The sequence below is a fragment of the Lutjanus erythropterus genome, chromosome 3 (genome assembly GCF_056507025.1).
Source record: "Lutjanus erythropterus isolate fLutEry1 chromosome 3, fLutEry1.hap2, whole genome shotgun sequence".
Lineage (NCBI taxonomy): Eukaryota > Metazoa > Chordata > Actinopteri > Lutjaniformes > Lutjanidae > Lutjanus > Lutjanus erythropterus.
In genome coordinates, this window is record NC_139319.1 from 27,987,672 (window position 1) to 28,002,142 (window position 14,471).

The 14,471-nt window shown below is 40.0% G+C and overlaps 1 protein-coding gene across 2 annotated transcripts in view; it reads right to left on the reverse strand.

Moving 5' to 3' along the window:
- The window catches only part of LOC146330198 (E3 ubiquitin-protein ligase DTX4-like), a 43,775-nt gene that overhangs the window by 11,955 nt on the left and 17,349 nt on the right, over positions 1 to 14,471 (reverse strand). For both annotated transcript variants that reach the window (XM_084715684.1, XM_084715683.1), the window contains exons 3-4: positions 9,155 to 9,369; positions 8,106 to 9,007 (exon numbers count right to left, since the gene is read on the reverse strand). In XM_084715684.1, the coding sequence (XP_084571810.1) occupies positions 8,106 to 9,007; positions 9,155 to 9,369 (1,117 nt within the window). The remainder of the gene's footprint in view (positions 1 to 8,105; positions 9,008 to 9,154; positions 9,370 to 14,471) is intronic.

Sequence of the window (14,471 nt, forward strand, 5' to 3'; positions counted from 1 at the left end):
TCAGCCATGAAAACAAAAATTAACACGTCAGCAGGTAACGCTGGTCCACTGTGAGTTTCCAAAACACACAATTTAACACACATCACATCACAGGATGCAGTCACATTAATGGAAAACTGATACACAGACAATACTGGTGGGTTTCCGTTTCGACATTAACCATGGCCCAATGGCCGAAAAAAGATACCCTGTGGCTACCAAATATTCCACGCCTCTTGCCATGTCCACAGTCAGTCAGTCATTATCCATCAACAAGAATGCATGGTTGAATGTGGCTACCAATACATCTTAATCACATCAAATTTCCATCTATGCTGATCAGATTAGTCCGAGCCTCGCTCTGTAATGCCAGCGCTGTGCTGTCGTATGTGGTCAAAGTAGTTTAAGATCTTAAACTTGCCTTAAAGATTTATTAATAATACACAACCTCCTCTGGCTGCCTGCTGATGACGGATGGGAAACACCTGTATTAGATCAGTGCTGAACAAATCAATGATTGACTATGACAGTGATCTTACACACACACACACACACACACACACACACACACACACACACACACACACACACACAAATCACTTGTTGCCAGTCTCTGGATCTATTAATATTTAACAGGCCGCTGCGTAAGCAAGGAAGTCTTTACAGTGTGAGGTAGGAAAGAGAGAGGGGGGAGGTGTTGAGTCATGTCTGATCCTCAATAAGCTTCATGTAGCTCATTAACACACTTCCCAGCTGCCCCACTGATGTGCTGATGACACACACGTATACACACAGCCTTTGTTAACAAAGTTGACCCACTTAATGTGTCAGTTATTACAGTGGTTTTTGATATCTGAAAGGAATAATTAACTGTCAGGTCAAGGATGAAAGGTTGTCATTCTTGTTCATCATTTATTTATTATATTGGTATTTTGAGTAGGGCTGTAACTAATGATTGTTTTCATTTTAGATTAGTCTGTCCATTATCTTCTCGATTAATCGATTATTAATTGATTAGTAGTTTGGTACCTAAAATGTCAGAAAATGGTGAAAAAGTTTATTGTCATAAAAAGGACTAAGAAAACTAGAAAACATTTAAGTTTGAGAAGCTGAAATCAGAGAATTTTGCCATCTTTATTGAAAAATGACTCAAAACTATTAATAGATTACCAAAATAGTTGCTGATTAATTTATTAATCAATTAATAATCGATCAATCATTGCAGCTCTAATTTACAGGCGGACAGATAGATCTGTCTATATCAGTATCAGCATATATGTTGTCTGGTATTTGTTTATATAAAAACTTTTCTTTCTTTTTGTGAGAACAAATTACTAATTAATTAATCCTTATTTATTTTTTTATGTAATTGTGTACATTTATTTATTTGTAGGTGTTTTCGTTGTTGTGTTATCCTGAAAATAATTTTCTGCAAACCTTCATAAATAAAGTGATTAAATTTAGCCTTTTTCTTTCTAGTCTTTATTTAAGATTATCAATAATTATCAAAAATTAGATATTTTATCAAGGTACATTTTTCAGCTTCATCACTCAGCCCACCCCCATCAACCACAGACTCCTATGTTTCTTTGTGAAGGAACATTGAGGATATTGCTAAAAGAAAACTCTGAAATGTCGATTTACAGCGTGGAAGAATAATTTGGGACCGGCAGCACCTTCCACTTCACAATTATTACAAAATAAAACTGGTTTAATAATTAATAAAAGTGCTTGTTTACACAGCTATATATCTATATATTTATTTGTATATGTCATCTTTGGTTCTTCATAAAGCACGATGCACAAAAAGGAGGAAGTATTAGGAGAAAAGCAGGAATCCAGGCAGCTCTGATGGAAATGAGAGCAGTGAAGAAAAAAAGAAGACAGAGATTTAATCAAAAAAAAAAAAAAAAGAAAGAAAAAAAGGAAGATCCTGTCCTTGCCGAGGGGGAAGGGTCTGAATGGGACTCCAGTCTCTTGACCCTGTGCAACCTCAAACCCGCCCTCCTCCCCTCTGCCCGTTTCCCAGCAGATCACACACTCCCTCAGCTTTGTCTAACACACTCCCTCCGTCCCTCTGTCCCTCTGCTCCTCTTATTCCCCCAGGCCCAGATGGACATCAGCTGGACTGATTTAGATACCAGACAATAACACACTCCCACACATTCTCACACACATATTGTCACATGCACATAAAGCTGCACACTCATTCCTATGGACACGCACACTCATTAATGATGTTTTAAGCAGACTTCCTCTGCTTTAGTGAAAAATCATTTGATTTGACAGAAAGCAGTGGACAGGTTTGCTGTTGTGGACTGGATGTGTGACATTTCCTGAAATCAAACTAAATTTTAAATGCGAGCTGGGAGTTTGTTTTGTTGATCACCAGAGAAGGACATGGATTTGTTGAATAAATAAAGACAGGCTTGCGTGGTCTGGCAAATACAATGTGCAAAAAATGGCTGTGGGTGGTCATTCTTAAATTAAATGAATGTGTCTTTTGGCATTGATTTAATTATTTATTTTTGGAAGTTGATTTAACTGTAGCCAGACTGATGCTGGAGTTTTGGGGGATGGCGCAGATTATTGGAGAGTTAAAAAATTCCAATATCAATATATCAGCCTATATTCTTAATCTACTGTGACAAAGATATGGAATGGAAACAGTTTAACAACAAAGTTTTATTTTCTAAAATGACATCTAGGAACTAAAACAAGAGACAATCAATCAATCAATCAATGCCAATTTTAATAATTATAAACAACTAGAACGACTAGCTTTTTATTTATTCCACATGATATTCCCTGAATGTGTGGAACACTAATTGATAAGATGCTTCCCCTGTCTGTGGTTACAGCTCCCTCTACGGGCCATACGACAAATGAAGACTTCAGACAGAGAGCTGTCGTCTGCAACCTGTTGGTGAACTAAACAGGTGCCGACACACTCTGACTGCCCAGTTCTGCTCCTCTGCTCTCATGTCTCTCCCTAATAAAGTCAGACTTTCTTTCTTGCACCCTTCCTGCTTCATTTGCTTTTCCTCTGTTTGTGCAGCCCCCTCCCCTCAACGCACCAATTTTTTTTCCTCCCCACTCACTCAGTTCCTTTGTCTCGCCCCTATAATCCCCCACTGGAGAGGGAGACAGCACACATTCTTCCCTGCATCTTTCCTAAGGATCATCAATATTTACTTTTACTGTGTGTAAGAGAGAGGGACAATGTCTGTGTGCATTTGTTAAATGCCTTCACAGTCGGCCATCTCTGTGTCTGAATGAGTGTGAGTGTGTGTGTGTGTGTGTGTCACCTCCTTCTCTCTCTCTGGTGTTGGCCTGATTTCTTGCACCACTGTGTGATCAATCTTTGACAGTTTGCTGACTCGTTTCTTTGTCTTGCACCCCCCACCACCCCTTTCCCATAAGCCTTGTCTTGGGCGCTGTCTGAGTCTGAGACTGTCCACACACACACACACACACACACACACACACACACACACACACACACACACACACACACACACACACACCTCTTCAGAATTGTGACTGTCTGTGGTGTAGCAACAATGATGACTGGACCAGCACTATTGTCTGCCTCTCCCCCAATCCGAAAAAATATTCCCATTGTGAAGGTGAATATGATGTGGGGTATTCCACCACTTCCATCCACCCCCAAAAACCCACCTGCCCTACTAAATGCTATGAGGGTACGACTGTAGTTAAGGTATCTTTACTAAGAAGGAGAGTTATGTTCAAAATAACACAAAACTCTACAGGCTGCTGACCGCACACAGAAAACAGTGAGAACTTCTGAAAAAAAGAGAAGTATACAGGGGAGCAAAGGAGAGAAAAGGGGAAGAAATAGTATGAAAAGAACATAGGAAAGACTGGGCAGAGAGAGGGGGAAGGAGAAGAGAGTAGAAAGAAGAGAGAACTAGTGGAGGCTCAGCATTGTGCTGCTAATGTGGCCCAGGCTTGGGTAATCCAACAAAGGTTACTGTGGAGACCAACAATGAGGCTCTGAGGGGCCCAGACTGCTGAGACGCGACGGGAGAGGAGGGAGGAGAGGAGCCAGGGAAGGAGAGGAGAAGAGGGGGAAGGGAACGGTCGACGGGGTTGAGGGGAGGGGGTTACAGCCAAAAGAATCTACATCTCAAAACCATCTGACCTCGCTTTCAGTTTGACAGCGATAATCTGCAAGAATCCCATTTTTCAGTCTCTGGCACAAAACTAAAATTGAAAATGCATCACTTCCTCTGCAGCAGTAGAAAACACACACCTGTTGTTCCGACCAACAAACGTTCATCATAAAACGGCTTTAGTCACTGTTCCATGACATCATCTGAAAATGTCACAATGACCTTTGAACTTCCAGCTGCATTTCTGAAGAATCTGTTTTGAGAAGTTGAGCTGTGACTGGAATCTGATTGAAATCAGCCTCTGGGGGTAAATGAGAACACTTTTCCTTCCTCGGTATGACTGTAAAGAATGCTGAAAACCGCTGGTGCAATCAGTCAGCACTTCCTGTGTTAAATTCAAGAGCTAAAACACACAGTCCAGAGTCATACCAACAGCTCTATGAAACCGTACTTAGCAGAGTTGTCACAATTCCAGAATTTTAAACTTACAATACTAGTTTTTAATTAACAGCCTGCATACAATGCTGCAACACTCACTGGATAGTGTCTGATTTTCCTGTGTTCCAAGACAAATTTCGGGCAGGACAATAAAGACCTGAAGAAAGGTCTTGAATGAACCATTTTTAAAAATAGCTTTGGTACTTTTGATAGTTTAATTTAAAAAAAACGTTTTTAAGTACTGACACTTTTGACAACTTAAGTATTTGGGAAGGGAAGAGAACTGAACTGACAACATGTTGACGTCAGACGCACGGCGTTGGATGCAGCTTACATGAGTGATGATGACAGAATGTAGGTATGGCATATACAGTTCTTTGTCAACTGCAATGTGAAAGGGGTGAAAAGGCCTTTAGTTTAGCATGTTAGCATTCTAACATTAGCTAATTTGCACTTGTTGGTGGGAATGGCACTAGTTTTGCAGGCATTTGGAAATTAAGTTTTTGACAAATTGAAAATTTGACCTGATCAAGATCACCCAAGTAGAAAGACTTCATCCTCTGGCGGCCATAAATGTAGGAGATATTTCAGTGTGGATCAAAGCAGTGGACTGACAGATCCAGAGACAGACATTGCCATCTCAGCCATGCAGCTAGCATGACTTAAAGACCAAAACGTGTTTGCTTTATGTTTATTTTTCAAAAACAGCAAATTAGAGCTGCAAAACTTGCTGGTTAATGTGAGGATTTGCTGCTTTTCTTTGTCATTAATGACAGTAAATGAAGAGTTTTTGAGTTTTGGACTGTTGGCTGGACAAAAGAAGCAACTGGAAGACATCACTTTCGGCTCTGGAAATTAGTGATGAGTATTTTCACAATTTTTTGGTATTCTATAGACTAAACGATTAATTGTGAAAATATTCGGCAGATTAATTTATAGTGAATCATTAGGTGCAGCCCTACATCAAATAGCCCTGATTACTTCAGCAGCCTTGAAATTAACTTGATATAAACTCCAACTGAATTAAATTCCTGAAACAAACCAGAAACAGAAGACTGGAATTAATTAAAATGGGTGCAGAAAAGGACAACTGCAAGATGGCTAAGAGCATTTTATCATTAATATGGAAGGAATCAGGTAGAGATGGACAAAAGTAACATGGAGGTTGTTGGTTTAGTTGGAAAGTTTGATCTCATGAGAAAGTCAAGGGAAAAATGTTATGACAAAAGAGAGTTGACAAAGGAGAAGTTCAACAGATAAAGAGCTGGAGATTGGTTAGAGAAGAAGCAGGAGTTCAAGGTTACAATGGGGGATGTTCAGGCTGAGAGGAAAACAGTGGGGGAGGAGAGTGGGTAAGGCTTTCAGTTTACTCCAAATTAAATCAAGTCTGGTGTAGGCAGTTTACTACTTCTCCTCAGACTGTCGTTCATTCAAATAAGAAGACCTCACTGAATACACAGGCTCACAGAACAGAACTCAACAGCAGCTGTAGCCTTTGTAAATGCACCTGATTGGATTTAGTTTGAGGTATACTGCTGGAGCTGAAGATTAACAGAAGTGTGAAAAAAGGACATAAGAAGACACGGTTATCTCTAAAGTGTTGTTTTGGCATCTCACCACAGTTGTCCCCCACAGTGAGATTCGCATGGTTACAGGTTTGGACATTTAGAGCTCGTCTTTGCTCACCTCTTTCATTAAATTCTGCAAGTGTGTTTTTGAAATGCGTCTCCATGTGAGTCCTGAGTTCTCCACAGTCAGTGACCTCCAGTATGAGGCAGTACATAGACCCCCAACAGAGCCACTCTCTGCTCAGACCTTTGCACCATGCATACCGCTGTGTGCATAAAGTAGCTTTAGATAGAGGCTGACCCACGGCCTTTACACTTCTGTCCTCTCCCACAATCCCCCAGTCCCTCCCCTTCTGCTCTACAGATGCCACTTCACAGATGGAAAGCACACAGAGGGCTCAGTTGACTTTTCAGACACACACAAACAGACACACTCTGACAGACACTTCTTCCACAGGACTCCAAGTAAACAGATACAAGGTCAATTTCATGACATCAGTTTGGCCTTGCTTCCATTTTCCATAAAGATTCTTTGTATTCTCATTTATCTACATGTATCATTACTTAACATGCATTTGAATGAGTGTTTCAAATATGAAGGTCACCAGAATTTAGTGCTCGCTAGTACTGCTGACACAAGACATATGAATGAAGGAGAAGAAAGTACAGCTCAGTCTCATGCTTTTGCCTGTTATTCTATTGGTCAACTTCATGCAACATCACCTTCACTTGTTTTTAATGCATTTTGCTCAACACCGTGTATTTAACTAAAGAAATGAGCAAGAACAGGCCTGAAACCCCACAATATAACCTGAACACCAACAGACACACAACAGAAATTTCAAAGAAAGAATGAATGTGAGTCACACCTCTGATATCACATCACTCAGTCAGTAAGTGCAGAATAACAACTGCATGACTCATTACAACAAGCACAACACCTTCTCATGGCTGTTACAAGGGTTGTTGTATGTAAGCATGTGGGTATGTGTGTACATATTTAGCACTGCATGCTCAGGCGTGCTTATTTGTACAAGTTTTTTTGCGCATTTGAGCATGCAAGTGGGCATGTGCAAATGTCAACATCAGTGGCAGCCGCCTATGGCGAAAATCTGGCAAACATCTTAAGGTACTGTATGAATTGTCAGATGTATTTTGAGCCAGTCAGAGTGTCATCATGTGAATACAGCACAACATGAAAGTGACAGCAGTGCTCTGTTAATTCAATTTTGAGTAAAAGTTGTGGTACATTTTATTTACATTTTGCTTCTAGGAGGTGCCACTCTGAATAAATAACAGTCTTATTGATTCACAGAACTGTACATTAGTAGGAATGTAGCAAAACATGGAAGTGAAAGCAGTGCTCTGTTTATTTAAATGTGAAAGTAAAATAAAAATATTTTGTATTTTGCTAAAATCAGTGAATAATTATGATAAATAATTGTGATATCAATATTGATCAAAATAATCATATTTATTGCTTGCAGTCATATATGAGATATACTTTGGATTTTGTGATGACATAAAAGTTCAGTGTCTCAAACTTTGCATCCTTGAAAATGACTGGCTGCTATGTAATTAAATTATTTTTAACTTTAACACCTTTAACACCTTTCAGTTTATCCAGTATGCTATTATATGTATCTTGTTCTGATCTGCCACAAAATGTTGGTCTCCATTTAGATTTAAATCAACGCTGAATCTGAATTTGAAAATAACAGTGGAGCAGGAGTTTTATGAGCCACAGCTATTGTGATCCCGCAGTTCCTTGTGAGTTTATTGTGGTAATTCATACTGCAATAAAGACACAAATATGGTAACTTATGCAGCCCTAGAGCACACCATCATCGCCTTCACCTTCCTCAGACCATGTAAGTAAATCTAGAGGCCTTTAATGAGGGTAGTGGTACTGTGTGTGTGTGTGTGTGTGTGTGTGTGTGTGTGTGTGTGTGTGCTGTCTTCCATGTATGTTTGACTGACTTACCCTGATGCTATAAGCGCTCTGGACTGAGCCATTGCAATCCTCTGTAACGCTGGTCTGCTCAGCCCGGCTAAGCTTGATCTTTGTGGCAACGGGGCATGGCACACTGTTGCTGCAGACGATGGTGCGCGCTGCGGCTTCATCACCACCGGCGACGGAGAGGGCACAGGGGAGGGGGGTGTGGTCACGCTGCTGGCAGGGGAAATTAACGTGGCGGTTGGCACTGATTCGTTGGCTGACGATGAGGAGTGCTTGGGCGGAATTGATGGAGGGTTCACATTTGGGTTGGATGATGGAGGCTGAGGAGGTGGGAGGGACGGTGGAGGCGGCCTGTTGAGAGATGAAGAGATACCCAGAGAGGAGGTGCCGGAGGTTAGGGCGGCTAATGACTGAGCGAAGAGCTGGGCGTTTCTTCGCGGGGAGGCGGTGTTTTTGGAGATGGCAAGGCCATGTGGCAGCGTCTGGTAGTAGTTGGAGTTGGAGTTGGAGTTCTGCTGCTGTCCTCGTCCCAAAGTGGCTGATTTAGATGGGCTCAGAGGTTTGGCGGCCATAGGCGCTGAGTTCTTGGGCCGCTGCATGGTTAGTGAGCGTCTACCTAGAGTCTGTATCCCTGCTCCTCCTCCACCTCCTCCACCTGTATTGGTCTTCACGCTAAGGACCAGCATGCACTGCTGACAGGAACAAGGCTGACCCAGTCCAGTAGCTGGTAAGCCCCCATTGGGGTAGACAGAGCTTCCAATTCCTAAACTGGTCCCTGACACACCAACACCCAGCAGGGCTCCTGTTAGGCCTCCGCCTCCTCCTACACCCCCCCCTTTGGGTACCGGGAGAGGACCAGACACTAAAGGGTAGGCCACGTCTGCGCGTCTCTGAATCCTCCGACACCTCTGGCTCTGTCTGTTCACCTGCAGGAGAATACAACTAAAATTTAGCTTGGGACATTTTATTATAGGGTCATCACATTAGGAGGATGTTGCAGCTTGAAAGCTAAATATTAGCTGTTCAAGCTACTTTTGTCATTGACATCGATGAAGAGAAGAATTCAAACGTACCTGTGTCATGTTCTGAAAATCAATGAGGTAGCAGAAGCCAAGTGGTGTCAGGTCGAGGCAGGGCTGCTGGCGGTTGTGGGCGTTCTCAATGGCGATGGCCACCTCCATGTCGTAAGGCGTCCACGTACCTGCATCGTTCTCCCACTCCCACTGCCAGCCCTGACCCGGGGCCGAGGCTGGGTCATAAAAACTCCTCCGCACCGGACGGATGGTTCCTGAAATAGAAAGAGGAAGAATACATTTTTAAAAAGGACATTAGTTATGTCATAATGTATATATATATTTAACAGTGTAGACTATTTTTTAAAGATAAAAGTAAAAGATAAATACACAATAAAAGGATGGACCTACATACTGAATGAACAGTCTTCGGTCTAGACTTTGGGAATGAGCAGCAGGCCAGCGCTCAGACATCATATTAAGAGCAACATCCTGCGCAAGCCAGAGGCTCTGGACTAACACCACACACACATTGGCTAAAATCACCAGACTGTCACAAGGAAATCTGACCAAGAGAGTAAATGAGTGTTCTTCAACAAGTAATATTTCCTTGCTTTGAGTGAGCCAAGGCTCTGTGGCCAACAGTTCAAGAATATGCAGACCAGAGACCACTAAGCTGTAAAACATGCCTATATAATTAAACTGGTGTCTGTTTTTACATATTAAGTTATTTTTTCTGACAGTTATCACTTAAGCCACATGTAACTACTCTAATTATAATAAATGGACTAAAATGTTACAGTAAATCTACAGAGGGAACATTTGCGGTTTGGATTACGCTCCTTCCAAAGATGGCTGAGGATGCTGCTGTAAATAGAGCCTGTCAGGACAACATATAACCTAATCTTGGTCTCCATTCATATGTTGGATCAACTGGTGAATCATGGGAACACCTCTGAAATGAGAATAGGTTTTGTAATGTGAATTTTGTGCAACTTTCTATGAGGGTCATGACTCTAATGCATAATAAGCACATCCATGATATATTATAGAACACATATAAGGTTTTATAATACTCTTAATAACTTATAACAAGATTAATTAAGTATTGCAAGTAGTAGATATAATATATTATAAGTTCAGCATTCATAATGCTTTGTATCTCCATGCCAAAGTGACAACTATGTTTGAAAGAGGAATTTCAGTCCTTGCTTACACAGTACATTATAACTACCATAACTTCAGCCAGTTACAAAGACACTGCTCTAACATATCATAACAGATGATAAATTCTAAGTTATTCTAAATAATGTCTTACAAACAACAATATTACACCAGAGCATGAGTTTGTGAGCTTGAAGTAAAGTGACGGCATCGTATGAAGTTATTTGCAATTGCATGATGTTATGTTGTTTCTATTTATTTATTTATTTAAAAAGGATCCCCATTAGCTAGTGCCCTCGACACAAGCTAATCTTCCTGGGGTCCTATGCGTCTGTCATTTTGGCATGAGGTAAAAAGCATTATGAATGCACAACTTATAATACATTATGCCCACCACTTATAATACCTGATATACCTTGTATTAGTTATCATGCATGACTGTAAAGATTTGAAGAGTTTCATAAGCTTTATAAATGAATTATAATGTCTTATGAATGTGCTCATAATGAATTAGAGGCATCACTTTCATAGATAGTGTTACCAAACATTGTTGTGTGAACTTTATCAACAAATTGGCAAGTGAAATTTCTCCTCCAAATCATCCCAGAAATACTTGAGAGTGGCCAACTGACAATGAGAGTTAGTGGAGTTTCCATTACCTCTAAATATGCTGCCTGCAGGAAAAACCAAGACTTGGGAGGGGTATTGAAAAGACACTTGAAAATATGTTTTTCCAACAAGTAATGGTCATAGAGCCACATTGTAGCATTTCTAACTAGATGCATGACTTTCATTAAAATACTTGGATGAGTGGGTAAACAAATCCACCACAAAAACGTCACAAATGGAGGGGGGATGCCAGCCTTGTGATACTGGGCCCTGCAGGGCGATGAGTTAAATAGTTTAAAGAACACGTAGTTCACTTCACCCTCTACCTCCTGTCTTCACTTTCAGTCCAATATTTCACTGACAAATGCACTATTAAGCACAATGCGATAAATAATGAAAAATACAAGTAAATAACCAGAACACAACAATGTTTCTGTCTCCCAGTGGGACGAAGAGGTGGGAGGAGGGTCCCTAAACCAGCCAACCAGAAACCACCTCAGTCTCTAGGGGTAACAGGCTATTCAGTCAATGCCAGGACAAGGAGAGGAAGGCATATGTGTGTGTGTATGTGTGTGAGTGTGTGTGTGTGTGTGTGTGTGTGTGTGTATTTGAGAGTGAGTGAGAGACTAGTACAAAGAGGTGATATTGGCAGAGTGGCATCGGCACACAGACATCAAAAGAAAGAGGTTGAATGGACAGGGGGCTGAGTTTGTTTGGTGTGGACAGAGAGACTGAGACAGAGAGGGAGTGAATAAATGAACTGAGATATCTCCCACTGTATTTTTTTGTTCTGTCTTTAGTGGTACAGTAGTTCATTTGCTGAAGGAATACCTAAAAAGAAGACTTTAACATGCCGACAGATCTCTCAGGAGGACAAAGTGTAGTTACAGGAAGAGACAGACAAATATGCAAAGCGATAAAGACAAAAGGAGTGTTTGTGAAAGTATATGACCCCCCTCCTCCTCTGTCACTCTCTGCTGAATGAATGCAGCATGGTGGGGAGCACTTGACCTGCTGATTACCATGTGAAATTTAATTTCTTTCTCAAACCACAGAGCGAACGGGTTCATTCACAGTCAGACAAACAGCAGACTGCAGCCGAGCTAGACTGTCATCCGTCTGTCTGTTTTTCTGATACGAGCAGGAGACGATGTTTATTTTCACATAATGCTTTAATGTTATTTCTTCAAGCTCTGCTTAAACTACAATGACAAAGAACGGCAAGTTCATTTTATCGTTTTACACTGACATAGAAAACTCTGAATTCTTCAAAATGACTACATTAAAATATTATCAGACCTTACACACAAAGGGCAGACGGTCGAAACGGTATAGAAAGTACACTGATATGAATTTGCCCCAAGCTATGAATTTTGAACATACAATTATACTGTTATTCTTAAATTGATATATTAATTTTTTTTTTTTGTATTTTTTTCTGTTATTCCAGTTTAACACATTAAATGTTCTTAAAATACTGCTGTGAAATATGTCCTATTAATACTCTTACGAGTACAGTAATAGCTGCCATGCAGTTGTCATACCAGTTAAAAGATATAGTGTGATACACGCCGTTATACATCCGTGATTCAAATTACACAGTGACATAAATATTAGGCCATACCACCCAGCCCTGATGCACTCACATACAAACTGAAAATTGTCAGTCCATTGTAGGGTTGGGTGATTTGGCTATTGGCGATTGGCTGTCCGTTATCAGTTGCTTTTTTGGGGGGTCAATCTTTGTCATTTTTTTTCTGCTAATTTAATGGTCTGCCTGTGAAGAATGAGTGGGAGCTCCTGTTAGGGACAGTCTCAAATTCAGCGCACAGGACATACTCACTGGCCAAAAAATGAATGAGGAGAAAACAGCCTGTAGAGCTAGAATATTTTTACATCTAACGCAGTGAATTTAGGATTTATTTTGACTAAACCAGGATTGGTGATTGCTGCACTAGTGAAAAGACTAACAAAGACGATTTTAGTACATTTTATTTTTCTGATGAGTTTAAACTAAGTATGTTTTACAGTGAGTTTACAAAGTAAAATAGGAAGGATATTTCCTTTCTTGCCACTTTTTGACTTTATCTTGCTTATTTATTGGCTGTAGTGAATGTATACAATGTATATAATGTAGCAAATTCGCAGCTGCTATTTGATACGCTGGAAAATTTTAATGCATTACCAAACCCTGGTTGACGGTTTGAAATGATGGATAAGTGAAGAGGACAGTTTTTTAAAGATTCCTGATGATATTATTAATTAGACTTTTTATGCATGTCTGCTTGTATGAAAAGACTTGATTACTAAAAATACTCATTTGCAGAAAGTGAGACAAATTAGACTTTTACACTAAGAGAGTGTAATAGAAAAGAGAAAATAAAGGATAAAATGGTTATTGTTTAGTAATTATTAATCTGCTATGGGTGCAGACTTGCATAGTCTTTTAAATTACACTGCATCTATACAGTTTAATCTTCAGAAAACTAGTTAACCCAGCTGAAAACCTACATATATTGCAATAAAGGTGTCTACTCCAAGAGGACAAAACCACAAGGGTGCTCTTTCATAACCTCTCTATTATGCCAAAAATAAAAGGAATAATGTGCAGCTCTATTGATCCCTGAAGGGATTCTCTTTGTGCATTTATGAATACAGCGAGCGCTATTATGAGAAAGGGAGTTGTGGGTCCAGAATGGTGGTCAAATAGCATCTGTGTATTTTGTGTTTAGTTAAAGCTTTATCTGTGTCGGACCCTCTTAATCAGGCCAAGGTCTTATCACAAAGAGGACAACCTGTCTTTTTGTCTCTGAACACGGCATCAACACCTCCAAACCAGATGCTTTCTATGGGTATTTGTTTGTATTATCAGGCATTGATAGTTAATCATCAGAGAATGATCACAGGGATATTTGGGGACCATACAGCAGCCCTGTACTACTTCTTAGCAGTGTCCATCACACCCTTTATTTCTTAACTTGAGTCAGGCCATACAACAACAACAGCAACAATGTCACATGCATACAGGGGTAGTAGTATACAGCTGTTAAAAAATAATCTTACAGATGTATATTTTTAAACATGAGCTGATATGGGAAGTTCAGGTATTAGAATCAGTATAGAGAAAGATTAAATGTTATTGGAACATCTCTACATATGTGGTTGAGCTAACATCACATCCAGTCAACACTGCAGCTTTATTAACCAATGTACATTTAGCATAAAATAGCAAATAAGTAAGTAACAGCATCCAGTACTGAGAATGCAGGTTTAGATGCAGAGAATTGTAATGATTATACTGAAAACTTTAAAAACTTACTTAGCCAGTAATTTTTTGTGAAATTACCAAAGCCAAGCTGTCTTCATTAGCATGTACCTGCTAATATAACATGACAAACTTTTTAACTTTTACAGCAGAATGAGATCATGACCATACTTATTTTGTATTTAATCTATGGTTAAATGCAACATTGAAGCTAATATGCATTGTGATACATACTGAATACATGAATTTAGGTTATATCGTATGTCATTTAAAGATACACTGATTTGATACAATATAGGCCTATTCATCTCTGAGCAGATTACCCTGATTGGGTATGAG